The following is a 16,280-nucleotide window of genomic DNA, read 5'->3' as shown; positions in this document are numbered from 1 at the left end:
TTTAAAAAATAACTACAAAAAGAAAACGTGAAGTAAACTTTTTCAAAAGGTGTAAATATATATAGGAACGAAAACCCTAAAATTAACAGAGATGAGTCGACAGCTGAACCAATAAAAGTGAATCAAAATTCGGGAAAAAAAGGGGGCCTAAATCAATTTGATAATAATGAAATCAATAAAATTGAATTGGCCAGAAGGTCGAAATATTTGCATGATAAATAAATGATATTATAAACAATTTGTATGAAAGGGAGATGCATATACAAATGATGAAAGACAAAGTGACTATATAGGAAAAAACTCAAGAGTGGCTAACCCTTTTTTTTTTTTTTTTTCTAAACCAAAAGAGGTGCAGCAAAGGACTGCTACCTTAAAATATTATAGATAGAGAGAAAAACACAAAGGAGGGGGACATAAAACCTTCACCTCCTAAAAATTTACAACCCTAAAATTGGGTAACCCAAGTCTATCTTGTCTTGACCATGAAAGCTTTGAATGCAGGCAGGGAAATAGTGATACCCTGAATATTCAGACTTATTGAAGCAAGCTTATCAGCACATTTGTTCCCTTCCCAATAGGAGTGGCTAAATTAATATGATGTGGTGTTGATGAAAGACAAAGTGACTATATATATATAGGAAGAAAAAAAAACACATTAATAATGCTCAAATTCGATTGGTTGAACTTTAAAATCATGTTCATGATTGGTTGATGAAACGTTTTATTTTAACAATGAAAGCAAAAACGTTTTTGTTTTTAATACACTTATTCACACGTTATTATATGTTACTACTATTGTTTTACTCAATTAAATCATATGATTCACTATTTTTTTTTGAACTATGATTCACTTTTATATGAAATCAATACAATTTAATTGTATTAAATTGTGAGTTAAGCAGTTTCATCTAAAAGTAAGCATATTCTACGTGAATCATGCTATGAAAAATTGAGGTGATGAAAGTAAGCAAATAAATTTGTGCTGATATGGATGCAATTAATGAGAGCAATTAATGAGATTAAGAATAAAAGAGTGACACGTGTACTATCAAGAAAAAAGAAGGCAAATATATATAATAGAGATTATAGATCAACTATCAAGTATAAGCTATCTATCCGCTATTTTTTCTAAACGAAGCATTATTATTTCCCTTCTATCTTTATATAATATTTAATTTTCACAATTTTTAATTCGTGCCAACCCCACCACGGCTATTCTATTCCACCGCCGGGCGTTGTATATCCGTCCTCCTTATCATTTCATCATTTATTATAGCAACTTTAATTAGCTCCTTCTTAATCTTATTATAGAATGTTTAAAATATTTTTCACCATGCTGTGATCATGCCAGTTCTGCCACTACTATCACACAGGACCACAACGACGTACATGTTCCACCGGCGGTAATTGTATCCACATAAGCCTAACCACACATATTTGGAATTAACTGTTTGGTTATAGAATAATCCATGTTAACTTAATCAGAACAGGTGAACTGAAACAACTTTAACATCCAAGACAAGCATATCTGCGTGTTTAACACTAAGACAACTTTAAATAATGGTCGCGGTCGAGTTAAGGATTTTGCTATTATAGTTGTATGTTGTGTTATAGATTGCAATCGTCGTGTGAATTAATCACAACATTGCATAAATTTATTAAATGATTTACACTATCATATAATGTATTACCATAACTTAATTTCTTACTGTTTCTTCGTAATTTCATAAGTGCAAGTCTTTTCATAATTTTGGAAGAGACAAGGGCATACATAAAAATCAAATGCGACAATAAAGTTGTTCCTTACCGCTTGCACGATGTGCAGCTGTAACGATATTTCATCGAGGCGTAACGGTGTTTTATCGCGTTTGTTTCTGTGATTTTTGTTTGCTATGCTCAAACACAGAAAAATGGTAACTACCACAACCTAATACTTTTATGTCGCGATCGTTTTCACATTAACGGACCCGTAATTATAACCTTGCTATAAATATTCATTTAACAATTTTTTAACAAGTCAAAACAAAATTATATACCACGAAAATGTTCCCACTAACACAAGACAAGATGTTCTTTTAACACATTTAACACATTTTTAGACAACATTTTACCATTCTCCAACCATTTTAAATAAGTGTCAGTTTTTTTCTTTTATAAAAAAGTGTTGTTTTTTATAAACAATTTTTTTATTAACAAGAGTACAAGGTTTACTCCAAATTCATTACGATAAATCAAATCACCCAAATACAACGAAGAAATGTGTGAGCTAATCCATCAATTGGTGTGAAATATAGCCATATGTAAGACTCAATTACTCATATTAGGATAGCGAGCGGTTAGCTTAATACATACAAGTTATCTCGGGTAGCCCCGAGCAGGGCCGTCCCTGAGAATTCGGAGGCTCGGCTCTGGGAATGAAAAGAGGCCAGTGATAAAATCAAAACGTATTTTTTTTAAAAGAGCAATCTATTTATATTTTTTAAAAGATAAATACAACGTGCCGTATATATGCGGTACACCCATAGGTGAAAATAACTACCGTATACATGAGGAATCCCCACCTAACACCAAAAGCAAGAGGAAAATTAAACCTGCACAAAACAATCAAAAGTCATGCACTGTTTGCACCCCCTTTATTGCAGGATAGTATACTACTGGATAGTATACTACTGGGTATAATATTTTTTTTTGAGGCCCATCCTTGGGGGAGGCCCAGCTCGGTTGAGCTGTTTGCACCCCCTCAAGGCCGGCCCTGGCCCCGAGTATGGGTCGGAGGCCTAGGGGCGGACCGATTAAGCCACTATTTTTTTAAGGGTATCAAAATTATTATTTTTATTCAGTAGTTAGTAAAACATACATATATTTCTTTTTAACTCGTTTTAATTAACTCTATTGAATATATTTTTTAAAACACTTTATTTATGAATGACGTTTTTTACAACAAAAATAAAAGAATAAATACGTTTTAATAATAATATATAATGGAACAATAAGACCGGTCCCACAAACTATTATTAGCATTTGTCAAATATTTGGAGTCATTGCTTAATTTTGATATTTTTATCATGGACCCCATGTATGCCTATAAATACCCTTCTCACTTGGAAGGAAAAATGCAAGCCCTTCCAATTGTGTTCTCTCTTGAAACATAGTTAGTAGTACACAATATATATATAATGACTCCTTTCCTTTTATTTGTGTGTGTTTTGGCTAGTCAGGTGATTGGTGGATTCAATACAAAGCTACCACCCCCTGCTTATGGAAATACAATAAGTATTCTTAGCATTGATGGAGGTGGTATTAAGGGAATTCTTCCTACAGTTGTTCTTCAGAATTTAGAAAGCGCTCTTCAGGTCAATGACCTACTCATCTCTATTATATATATTTGCCTTAATTTTTTTGAAAAGTACACTTGGCACTCTTCTATGTTAAACTTCATTTAATGTATTACACACCTAAGCATCACTAATACACATGTGCACCTCATCATCTAATTGTAGCTTGATTATTGGCTATTGATAAATCATTGTTACAAATTAACACATGTTTGACCTTGCCATTTATCTCTATCTCTATTATATATATTTGCCTTAATTTTTTTGAAAAGTACACTTGGCACTCTTCTATGTTAAACTTCATTTAATGTATTACACACCTAAGCATCACTAATACACATGTGCACCTCATCATCTAATTGTAGCTTGATTATTGGCTATTGATAAATCATTGTTACAAATTAACACATGTTTGACCTTGCCATTTATTACAATTGATACCGATATGAATGCCAATACAAAAGTGGCATCCTATAAGAATATGCTCTCTATTGAACCTACAACCATTTCATTTTGTATGTGTATTTCCACTAATCAAACAATCACCCTTTAATGTCCATAAATGTCTTATAATTACCTGTGAAAAAAGTTCTAATTTAAGATCTGCATCAACAATTGTATTGCTCAATTTTTCTCTATAAATATTGATTCAACTTTCACCATTTCATATCCATTCAAAGAATTCAGAATTCTTTCCAAATATCGTAACGAAAGTTGTATATGATGGTGGTTCGGGTAAAAAGGTGTTTTCATTTATAGTATTTTCTGTTAGTTTTCTCTCATCGTATTGTTTTTATTTGATAGTATTATCTATCATTTTTTTTAATTCACTTATAAATTCTAGACTTCTTTATCAAAGTCCAGGGACTATGGATCTAATATGTAACGTGGAGGCTAGACCTAGCAATTAGACATCTAAATTTTGAACTCACACCTTTCAAGCGATCATTTGATATCAGGATCAACACGTAGTAGCAGTACAATTTCGTCCAAGAATTTTTGAAGAATATTAAGATTGGGAAGGATTGATAAGAATCTATGAAACATGGAGTTTTTTTTTTCTTTCTATGAAACATGGATATAAACACGTAATAATGTTCTTTTTAGTGTTTACTGGCATTATCATCAAATTGTTTGTTGATAATTTATTTTTTTTTTGGCTGAAATATATAATTTAGTTTTTTTTTGAAGGAATAATTTAGTTGTTTCTCCTTAGAAAAATAATTTGGTCGTTTCAAATTATAATTTTGCTACGTTAATATTGTTGGTTTTTTTTTTTGAAGGAATATTGTTGGTTGGTATTTATTGTCTTTGTTTATTTTTTCATATTTTTTAATTATATTTTAAAACAAAGCAATGTGATTAGATGCACCAATAAAACAAAGTGATTTGATATATCAATAAAAAAATTGTTGGTATATACAAGTTAACTCATTCACTATATACGAAATTACGAATCTATCTCTATTATATATATTTGCCTTGAAAAATTGTAAAAGTACACGTGACACTCTAAATTGTTAATCATCATTAATGCTCTAATACACCTAAAACTTCAAATTTCAACTTGATATTCCATTTGAAATTCAAATTTCAAGGCTTAGCGAAATAGGTAATGACAATCTGACCATTAAAAAAATTAATTTCATTTAAATTGTTTTAAGGTATGACTTTGATATTATTTTTGTAATTTTGAATAGAAATAATATTAATAATAATAATGATTTATCGTTATAACATTATTTAGATATCAAGTGTCTATATGCACAACAATTATTGAATTTGTTTTAATGTATAAAACTTATAAAAAAAATATGAATCTTTACATTTTTAAAAAAAAAATTTACTTTCTTATATTTTTTTGTAATTTAAAAAAAACCCAAAATAGAGAATAAAAAAAATAGTTTGCTTTAGAAGTTTATTAAAAAGGATGATGAACAATATCAATCAATATAAATGCTTGATGGAATTAGCACAAAGAGAGGTTACAAAATTAAAAGAAAAAGATTTCTAATGATATCGTTATAAAGACTCCTTTTTGAATGTGCTTGGTATGAAACAAAAATACTAAAATACCCTTGCAAATTGTCTATATAAATGATATTCGAAAGACCATTGCAAATTACATTGCTTCTTCCATGTATTCTCTTTTTCTTATTAGTTTCTTTGTTTCTTTTTTTTTTTGTCAATCGTTGGTTGCTAATTTTTTTTTGTGTGAATGAGAAATATTTTGTTTGCCAAACAATATTTGATTGTTTATGCAATTTATTTATTTTTGAAAAAATATGATCTTTAGTAATAATCGTTATTATAATAGTTTCCGTATTGTTGTGTTTTTTTGTGTCTTAATGATTATAACTATTTTTCTAACTATTGTGTTTTATTTATTTTTTTGAGAAAATCCATGTCACTGTTAGAGAACTCTCATAGTATGATAAGATATAGAGTTAGGATGAGAAGATTAACGACACTGTAATGGAAGATTATACATTTGTATTTTAGTTGTCATCTATTTTCATATTCAACCAATTCATTTTTTTGAAGGATCCAATTCATTTGTTTGCTTTACATGTTGTAGTTTGTAGCTATATTTTGTTCTTTTTTAATATGTGTTAGATACACTTTGTTTTTTCATATCATGTTAGAGAAATGAGTGTCATCTTTATAAACATCAAAACTCTTTTGTACATAATGTTTTGTATTATTATTTATTATTTAATCAATTCAATATATTTGTTTATTTTAAAAAATGCTTACCTTAAAATAAAATATTTACCTTATAAACTTTTGTGGTCAATTTAGTTTATTTGTTTATTTGATTTCAATATTGTTTTATCATATTACTCGAATTATTATTTTACAAATTTAATGATGATATTGTTTAAAAGAGGAACTTATATAATTACAAAACAATTTGAAAAATATATATTATCTAAATTTTATTATATTTTTACACAAAAAAATTTATGTATATTGCCTTTTTTTTGGTCACATATGTGTTTTTGATTGAAGTTAACACTTTTATATTGATTTATATTTAGAAATATCATAATAAAAAATCATTAATGTATTTGTTCAAAATAAAATCTGTAATAAATGTTTGTAAACATAAGGTCATAAGTTTCTCATTTATTTTTTTTAAGGAAGTTTCTCATTTATTTATTAATAAGTTTTTAATTTTTTTTTTGTTCAAATATGTTTTTAAATTTATTTATTAATATGTTTGTAAACACAAGGTCATAAGCTACCTTTTCATAATTTCACATTTATTTTTTAATATGTTTTTTTTTTAATTTAATGAAACTAAATATGCAAAAGTACATGTGTATTGTTTCTCCCTAATTAACTGCTTACGTAAAAAAAAAAAAAATCACAAATTAATATGACCATTAATACGCACATTAAACACAAATGGTATTCTTTTTATTTTTTTTTATCCCCTATTCTTTTTATCTTTAGTAAAACATATTCTTCATCACACATTCAAATTTGTCAATGAGATTATATATTTTAAATGTCCATCAATTCTTAATCTTTATGTTGCATAAAAAAGACAATCTTAACATTTATGAAATATTATACACTTTTTCTACTCAAAACTGAATCAAATTGTTCAGCGCAAATTATTAATGCGCTAATTAAAACATGAATCATAAGCTCCGGTAAAAATAAAACATGAATCATAAGCATTCAAAATTAAAACCAATTCAGAACGTGTATCAAAATTATTCAAAATGCACGTATACGGACCTAATCATTAAGGGGAAAATTAAGGTAATTTCTTTTTCATCAATCCAAAAAAATCGAAATTACTAAGTTAAATAATCTCTTAGCCATGAAAGTTGACTCAATTGGTAAGTAATTGACTCATCCAGATGGTTGAAAATTACTTTTGTAAGCGTTCTAGGAATCCAATTCACTTATATTTATTTCCAAAAAAAAAAATTTGATGTTAAATTTGTAAATTCATATGGTATAAACATAACTTTTTTTTGTATGATTTAAAAAAGACAACAGTATAATGTTTGCTTATATTTTTCCCTAATAAATACATTTGCTTATTGTGCCAAAACAAAATACAATTACTTATAGATCGTTTGTCAAAAAAAAAATTACTTATAGATCGTGACATTTTTTACTATAGGTAAATGTGTAGGTTCCAAAATTTTATACAATTTACTCATTTTTTAATGACATGTTTGGTTACCCGTCTATAATCATCCTTACAGTTTTCAAAATTTTATACAATTTATTTGTGATTGACTCATTTCCAATTATAAAAAATTTATACCTGTTATTCAAGGGTATTTGGATGGGATGGTAAGAGATTTTCGTAAGCTTCATCAAAAATCATATGTTCAAATATAGCCTAAAATATACATCAATGTTAAATCTCCTAAGAGAAACCTTTCCCATTCATTGTGGTCTTACTCGACTCCATTTATGCTTAAAGGATACACGGTAAAAAAAAATAGTCAATACTTTCTTGATTAATTTCCATGAATGGTAGTTACTATAAACATTGTTGTATGTTTGGAACATTAAAAAGTTGTCATCCAACAATAGTGCCTACCAGTTGGGTGGTTTATTGCCTATTGTAGTAACTTTACATTTTTCAATTTTTTTTTTTGTAAGCCGGGAGAAAGGACAAATATCAAGAGGAAACAACGACATCTCAACTAGGTTCGCATCCCGTATCCTATGCCGCCAAACTCAAAAAATTATTAAAAAAAGGGGAAAATATATACACAAGAGGGGGACTAAGCCAAAACCCTCAAAAGCTGAAAATAAAAGAGAATGAAAAATAAAAGGACAACAATTTCTGTTAAACTTTTAGCACGAGTCTCTGGAATTGCAAAAAGTCAACATCACCAGCAACATAGCTTTGATTTTCATCAAATCCACCAAAATCATCAATAAACATTCGGAACCTGTTCGACACCGCGAAAATCAAAGATTCCGCAATAATAATTAACAATGGTTTATGAGACGGAAAGCAACTCCTGTGTCCGAGTTGCCAATACCTTAAGCACTCCAATATAGGACAATCATTGGACACTTGGAGATGAAGCACCCCTTGAGCGGGTTCTATACGGCGGTTTCCCAAGTACATGTTGTTGTCTCAATTTCTGTTTTTGCTTCTTAAACAAAACCAGTGTGAATAGATATATATAAGTTTACATATATAATATATATTTAAAACAATTTTATAGTTTGAGAAAATTAGTCCTAAAAATTTCTAACTCAAATAATAAAAATGTCAAAATTGTTTCATCGGATGTTATGATTGATATTCGATCTCGGTCTCTTTCATGGTGTACACAATTTTTTAGGCGAGTGAAAACATTTTACATCCACAATAGAAATCCCATTTTATGTACCTAAGTGGATCTTAAATGTATACGCCGTCTATTTTATAATATACATCTAACTTACAAGAGTTTCAAAGTACAGGTTGCACATAATCTTGCTTTCTATCATTAGTTGCTTTCAATTATTTTTTTCTAATTGCTACCATTTGTTCATGTCTTTATTGCTTTAGTGGTCTATTTCTTTTTTGGTAATGATATCTTTGGTACTAATATTTTATAGAAGTTGTCGAAGTCAATGCAATTTTTTTTAATGTCTTCCCTTTTCACATTAAACGTATTGAATGCAAATAAAAACATCTGACAATAATTTTGCATTGATTTTGGGTACCTATTTTGTATTCAAATTTATAGTCATGTCTTCACTATATATACTCACGTTACTCGAATTATTTCTGTACTTTTTCTTTACTTAGTCTCTCTTCACACACATCCAACGAATTTTTATTTTTAATTTACAATTTTTTTATAGGTACAAAACAAGGAGTACACTTATAAAAACAATTTTTATATTCATGACATATGCAGAATTAAATAAAATATGCATAATTATTTTTCTTGCACATTATTAAGTATATTTTTTTAATCTTGGAAAATGTTTTGATAACTTTTCTAATTCTCTTAGTGTTGAATCATTCACTACACGATAGATTCAGCCACTTATCGGCGTTCACTCTGCAACTGATTCAACCACATATTAGCTCCTTATGTTTGTTTTGATTCATGTTGTGCTTGATTCTTAAGCCCGTGTGTGTGTGTGTGTGTGTGTGTGTGTTATTTTTTTCGTTCAACTTTTTGTGTGTATTGAATCAATTTATTTTGGTTTTTCCCCTATGTTCAATTGTTTCATAAGAAGAATGACTACAAACGATTGATACGAGTAATGATGAAATTAACACTGTTTTTCAACTATACAAAATTCATGTAAATTTATTATTCATTTCATCAATAAATTCTTTTAAGGTTATTCTACTATCTTTTGATAATATGCATATCCATGTAGAAGGCTCTTAGACCATCCACAATGGTGGGTGCTTCACCTATTTAGCACCACATTAAATAGGCACCCTCATTGTGGAGTATAACATATGGGTGCTTAATTTCTAAAAAAAAAAAACATATGGGTGCTTATGGAGGAGGGTGGTTATGGAAGCACCCTCTCTCTCTCTTCATTTTTCATGGGGGTCCCATTTAATAAATCTTAGTAAAATGAATAAATTTTGTTAAAAATGTAATGATATAGAGTTATTTGTAAGGGCCTATTTAATAATTCATTTTGAGGTGCTAGGTTGGAGAAAATTGGTGCTTATTAAGTATTACCGTAAAATTGGTGATATGGACATAGGGGACCCACTTAAGCACCCAATGTTGGGTGCTCTGTTGTGGATGGTCTTACATTCGCAAATATGGAATGAATTTCGATTAGAAATTTCTACCTCAGGTATGGGTTAAAGGATATGAATAAATATTTGTTTTTTCTAGCATTTGTTCTTCTACTTCTTTTACTTCCTTTTTTTTCAAAGCATTATAGTGTATCATTGATGAAAAAGTTCTTGGATGGTCACAAGGATTTAGACACTTCGTTTGGTCGCACACAAACAATGCTTATGATATAATCATTTAAAAACTAATGATTCTTTAATTATTATTTTTCTATTATTTTTGTTCTTTTTATGTATGTGATATCAAATGAAGTGCCTAATTCTTTATGTTCACACAATAATTCTCTCATAGATGTCATTAAAAAGCATTAACATGTATTCAAGTCAAAATTCAAAAAAAAAAAATTCATATTTACTTTCTATACCTTTTTTTCTTTCTAAAATATATTTTGTTGTCATATTTACCTTTTTTATGTTGATTTATTCTTTCTTTTATATAAAAAAAAAAAAAGAGATTCATTCTTCTACCAAAAAATAAAAGAGATCCATTCTCATATGTTTTTATCTCTTTCGATTATTCTTCGTTATCTATACCTTTTTTTACACAATCAATTTAATAAAAATCACACCTTATGAGAAGGAGAATATTACTAAGTGTTCCTGTTTTCTTGAACAATTGTTCTCTTTTACATGTTAAGGAGCAACATATATTTTTAATAGGAAATGACACTTCCAACCAACTGTTTTGTTCTTCATTATAGGATTGGTTGAATTTTTTTCTCAGTTCACTATTAACTTCCATGTGTATGATGATTTTGAGATATTTTGTTTTTAATTTGTTTAATAGTGTATATTTTTAGTTTAAATTAGTAGCTTAATGGATTTGGTTTTGAATCCACCTTTTTTTTTTGGGATTTCCTTTTTATTCGGAGTAAGTTGGTCTAAAAGAAGCTGTATTTATCGGATAATGTTAAGTTGTGTGTCAATTTTACAATCCTATATGATAATCCCTTCATGTATATTTGACTTCTTCTAGATTCTTTTTCACAAATAAAAGGTCTTTTGAAATTAGGAATTCGCCTCAAAAGACAACAAATAAGATGTTGATTTCAGGAACGAGTGAGCGATGATCAACAAAAAGTTATAAATGTGGAAAATTATCAAGTTACAGCAAAATTTTACTTTTGCAAAAATTTGCATCAACAAATTAATCAATCTATATAATTTGTTTTTTCTTTTTCATTGGTAATATTTTTTAACATATCTTTCTTAGTGTGAGACTATCTACGTTTGTGATTTGATGACATAGTCAAATAAGGTCAAGCGGAGGCCTAATATGGTAAAAAAATGTGGGTTAATGATGGTTTGATAGAGGTAGGTTTATGTTCCTATCCTTCATGAAAAGAGCAAAAGGAAGTATCAAAAATAGAATGAGTTACTGGTAATTTTGTAAGTTAGTTGAAGGAGTTGGAAATTTATGATTAATTATTTTATTAAAAAATAGACTTAATTAAAAAATGCCACGTTATTTTAAAAGAGAAATGCTTCTTAGTACGGAACGAAAAGCTAAGGGAAGAAAATGCATTACGTGGCAGCCAATTTTTTACCCCCATACTGCCTTTATTCCATCCAATACGGAATTATAATTCTCCCAGCGTGAAACACCTATGAGTTTCGTCTTTTTTCGTATGCAAAGCCCCGTACTATATAGCATAAATGATTTTAAAAATGTCTAATTAGCATGTACTTTATCAATTCAGCATAACATATCTACATTTTTTCATTGTTAGACCCCACCAAAGATCAAAAGTGAAGATATTTAAAACATGGAGGTTGGATAAAAAAATTGCATGAAAGCGAACAACATCCAAAAACTTATATTTAATATTATTTTTTTAGCAAATGACATCCATATATTAAGTAAATGGATCATCACACTTAAATAATAGAAACCCCACAAGTGAAATTAACATCATATATTCACCCAAAACATTAAGACATTAAGTGTATTGGAAATCTCACTTATATGTTGCACAATTTCTACTACTGCATCAAATGTAGATGTTTAACTCACACATGACACATTAACATCTTTATCTTAATTGTGTGACTCTTTGTGTCTGTGATCAGATGAGATAGCCAAATAAGATCAAAGAAACAACATGATAAAAATTATGGGTTGGTGACGGTTTCATCATATAGGAATATTTTTGTTCCATTTGTTCTTGCAAAGATAGAAAATAAATTAAAAAAGAAAAAAAATGAAAAAGTAATTTGAACATGATATCAATGATAAGGGAAGAATTTAAGGGGTGTGTATTTTACCTATGATAGTATATGGAATAATGAGTTTCTGTTAATTTTATGAATTTGTTGAAGGATCATTGGAGATTATTGGGTAATTATGTTACCAAAATATCATACTCATTTAGAAAATGCTAGATCAATTTAAAATGTCTAATAACTATGTATTTTTTAAGGATAATAATCATATATTTTGTCAACTTAGCAAAACACATATATATTTTTTCATTGTCTGATCCTACCAAAGATCGACGGTAAAAGAATTCAAAATAATAGAAGTTGAATTAAAATGAATGATATCCAAAAACTAAAATTTAAGATAGAAAATTAAACTAATGATACCTAAAAACTAACCATATAAATCATCATAATATTGAGATTTATGTGGGAGCGTACATTGAATTGCATCATCATATTCGGTTAAGAGTAACCACATAACTGAGGTAGCCATTACATCATTATTCACAGTCTTAAAACATTAGGTATATGGATCATCTATTTTCAAAGCCTTAAAAAATATATGGGTCATCTCACTTATATATTGCTCAACATCTAATCTTGCATCCAATTTAAAATTTTAACTCGACACATTAACATCTCTCCGCTAAGTGTTGAACTCTCCGTGTGTGTGGTCCACCACCAAGAACCACTCCTGCTCCCCCACAATGTTGAACTGGGATATGATACAACTGTTGGGCCTTCTTGAGGAGTCAACACTGTTGTGGATCAACACGTTGAAGAAAGAGAAAACACACAAGTGAGAATGATGCACCGTCTTATCCAAAATTTTAAGGCTTAGGTATGAGTTTTTTTCGCTTGATTTTGGTTCGACTTCCACTCTTTTATCCATTGTTGAGCTTTATGTGGCACTTGATAAATCACAATATTCTCTACCTTGAGTATGGCAAAATTCTAGCCCGTGCTTGGCACGGGTCTACATACTAGTTAATATAAAAATTAAACTCATTTATTTATTGACTAAACTCATAATGTTTCTTATGGAGTCCAAGCAAACTTTGCATTTTGAGTAAAAATAGATGCTTTAATTAATTGTATTTTTTATTTTTGGTTTGATTCATTAAGAGGAAAAATTGATGGACACCCCATCCTCCCAACTCACACCTCTTCTCTCTTAGTTTTGTGTTAAAATGACGAAGTTGATTTTTTTTTCTTTTGTGAGGTTTAACATAATTTTTTCTCTCTCTTAATTTTACATTTTTTTTTCTCTAGTGGTGATGGTTCACAATTCTCATAGTCCAAAACCATTTTGTTTGTGCATGTTAAACAAAACCTCATAAATTATATTAACATTTTGATTTGGTTGTTCAGAATGTTTCAAAAGATAAAAAAGCAGCACTGGCAGAATATTTTGATGTTATAACCGGGACTAGTACTGGAGGACTCATTGCTACAATGCTCGCTGCTCCTCACCCAAATGACACCAATCGTCCAGCATTTTCTACTCAAGAAATCTTAAAATTCTACTTTGACTTTGGTCCTACTATATTCAATATAACTACTCCTAGATATAGGTATTTTACTTAAAACAAAACAAACGAATTTACATTATTAGATCAATATAAACTTAAAAATTTGGTTCTCTTAAAATCACAGACATTGGAGTAAATATTTCCATTGGACGAAGTTTGATGGCGTGTTCTACCATAACAAAACACGTGAGATATTGGGAGAAACAAGATTAAATGACACATTGACCAATCTTGTAATCCCAACCTTCGACATCAAGAAAGCCCTACCAATTATTTTCTCAAGCTTGAAGGTCAGTATATTTTCTTAAACATATTTAAATAACTTTTGTTAGATACAAGAATGAAAGTCAAAAAATGAAAGCTTATATCTATAACCGCGTGATAATTGATTCTATTTATCAGTGTGTTGTGAAACTTTTTTGTTCATACATGCAGCTTCCGAGCTTAAATGCTAAATTGTCGGATATATGCCTTGGGACTTCAGCTGCACCATCTGAACTACCACCCTATTACTTTAAGGATGGTGATGACGAATTCAATTTGGTTGATGGTGTTTTGGTTGCAAATAGTCCAGTAAGCTAATTAATTACTCCATCTTATCTTATAAATCTTATTATAAGGTGGCTAATTTGAAATTGAGTCATAAAAGATTCTTATACTTTGTTGTGGTTTATCAATGCATTTCTTTATTTTATTTTTTTTTTTGGAAAAAAACATCATTCATGTTGTATATGAATACACATTAATATTCTATGAATTTGCACATGATAAAAAATGTATTTTCAGGCATTGATAGCAGTGAGTGAAGTGATACAACAATTGAATGAGAAGAATCCTAAGTTCGTTAATTTGAAGGCAAATGAGCCTACCAAAATCGTGTTGTTGTCATTAGGAACTGGAGGTACAAATGAGCCTCCAGCAACTAGTATTAATGCTACCCAGGCAGAAGGCCTCTCGTTGCTTGAATGGGCTCCCTTTATACTTGGGGATTTTGCTGTTTCTATTGGAGCAATGAATGACTATCACCTTCAATCAGTGTTTTCAGGTCTTCCATCTTCCGACAATTATTACCTTCGAATTCAGGTATATATATGCCTTAATATAATACTCTATTCGTCCCAATTCAAGTGAGTTTTTTGCTCATTTCATATACTCATTCCATTTCAAAATACATGTCGCAAGCACTACACATATACTACATTATCAATCTATAATATATCTTTTATCTCTTTCTCTCTCACGGTATATACACCCACTAGTGTGTAGTGTGTACACAACATTTTCCATATATATAATAGTATATGTAATAACGCGCAGGAGTATAACTTGGACCCATCCCTTACCCCTGAAAACAGTACCAAAGAAGGCATGGACAGTCTTAAAAAGGCAGGAGAGGACTTACTGGAAGAAACTGTTAAGGTCATGAATGTAACTTCTTTTCTCCCATACGAAAAACCAAGTGAGGGTACAAATGCTGAGGCTCTTACAAGGTTTGTACAATTTTATACATATGCTTAATTAATATGGTAGATTAATAATTTGGAGTTGTCTAATATGAACCCGATCCAACCATAGGCCCTCCGTTTTTTTTCCTCGTCAAGATAATTTTTCATTTAAAAAATATAAACATGTTTTACACAAATTAAACTAAGTTAGGCAACGTGTTAATGTGTATTGATTTTTTTATTTAATCAATAAGAAATGTTAATTATGTTATGATATTTTATGAAGGTTGGCTGAAATTCTGTACGAGGAGAGGCAGTTGCGTTTGAAAACGAAATCAATGGAGAAAATGAGACGACCATTTATTGAAGCTGTTGTGTCTGGAATGAAGTAAATGTCAAGTTCGTGCATATATGATTAAGCAGGCTTGTACTATATAAGTTGCAAATTATCTATATATGCATGGTGTGAAATAAATAAAACAATGGATATGTCTTTAATGAGTGAATATTTCTATTTTGTTGCTTTTCTTTCAAATGTATTCGGTCTTCTTATGTGTTGTGTGGGTGTGACTTTGTTTTACTAGAATAAGAGTAAGGATTCGACTACAATTTGTATTCCTTGTAATACTTTTCTTATAAAAAGAATTTGGTTATTTCCTTTATCTTGTGTGTCTTTTATTCAAGAGGTTGTGATATTTGAACGACTATTTACATAACAACTTAAAAAGCAATCATAAATTTACAAATAAAAATAGATATTAACACAAAGGTGACAACAATTAATATAAAAGTCCTTCAAAAAAAAAACAATTAATATAAAAGAATCATCCAACACCCTGAAAACCGGAAAAAGGCCAAAGGTGGCAACAATTTTGTCAAAGAAAAGGTTTTGTAAAGTCCAAACAAAATCAAACCGATAAACGGCAGGTTGGTTTAGATCAAATTGATCGGGAAT

General features: G+C 29.4%; 1 protein-coding gene across 1 annotated transcript; it reads left to right on the top strand.

Annotated features, from left to right (window-relative positions):
- Positions 1–3,117: 3,117 nt before the first annotated feature.
- On the top strand, positions 3,118–15,987 carry LOC146896353 (patatin-like protein 4). Its single transcript, XM_085732254.1, has 7 exons — positions 3,118–3,353; positions 13,720–13,922; positions 14,005–14,170; positions 14,316–14,453; positions 14,667–14,963; positions 15,198–15,370; positions 15,612–15,987. Exons 1-7 carry the CDS (start codon positions 3,177–3,179, stop codon positions 15,715–15,717), a joined length of 1,260 nt encoding a protein of 419 aa, XP_085588380.1. The 5' UTR covers positions 3,118–3,176; the 3' UTR covers positions 15,718–15,987.
- The last annotated feature ends 293 nt before the right edge of the window (positions 15,988–16,280 follow it).

This window comes from Medicago sativa, chromosome 8 (genome assembly GCF_051527215.1).
Source record: "Medicago sativa cultivar Bolivia chromosome 8, Bolivia_mono, whole genome shotgun sequence".
Lineage (NCBI taxonomy): Eukaryota > Viridiplantae > Streptophyta > Magnoliopsida > Fabales > Fabaceae > Medicago > Medicago sativa.
The sequence above is the reverse complement of the archived record's forward strand: the minus strand, read 5'-3'. Positions and strand labels throughout refer to the sequence as shown.

Bases quoted from the DNA above. Each gene is read 5' to 3' on its own strand.
- LOC146896353 (XM_085732254.1), top strand. From the start codon at position 3,177: ATGACTCCTTTCCTTTTATTTGTGTGTGTTTTGGCTAGTCAGGTGATT. The intron at 13,923-14,004 runs GTATTTTACTTA...TTAAAATCACAG, and splicing joins ATAACTACTCCTAGATATAG to ACATTGGAGTAAATATTTCC. The intron at 14,454-14,666 runs GTAAGCTAATTA...ATGTATTTTCAG, and splicing joins TTTTGGTTGCAAATAGTCCA to GCATTGATAGCAGTGAGTGA.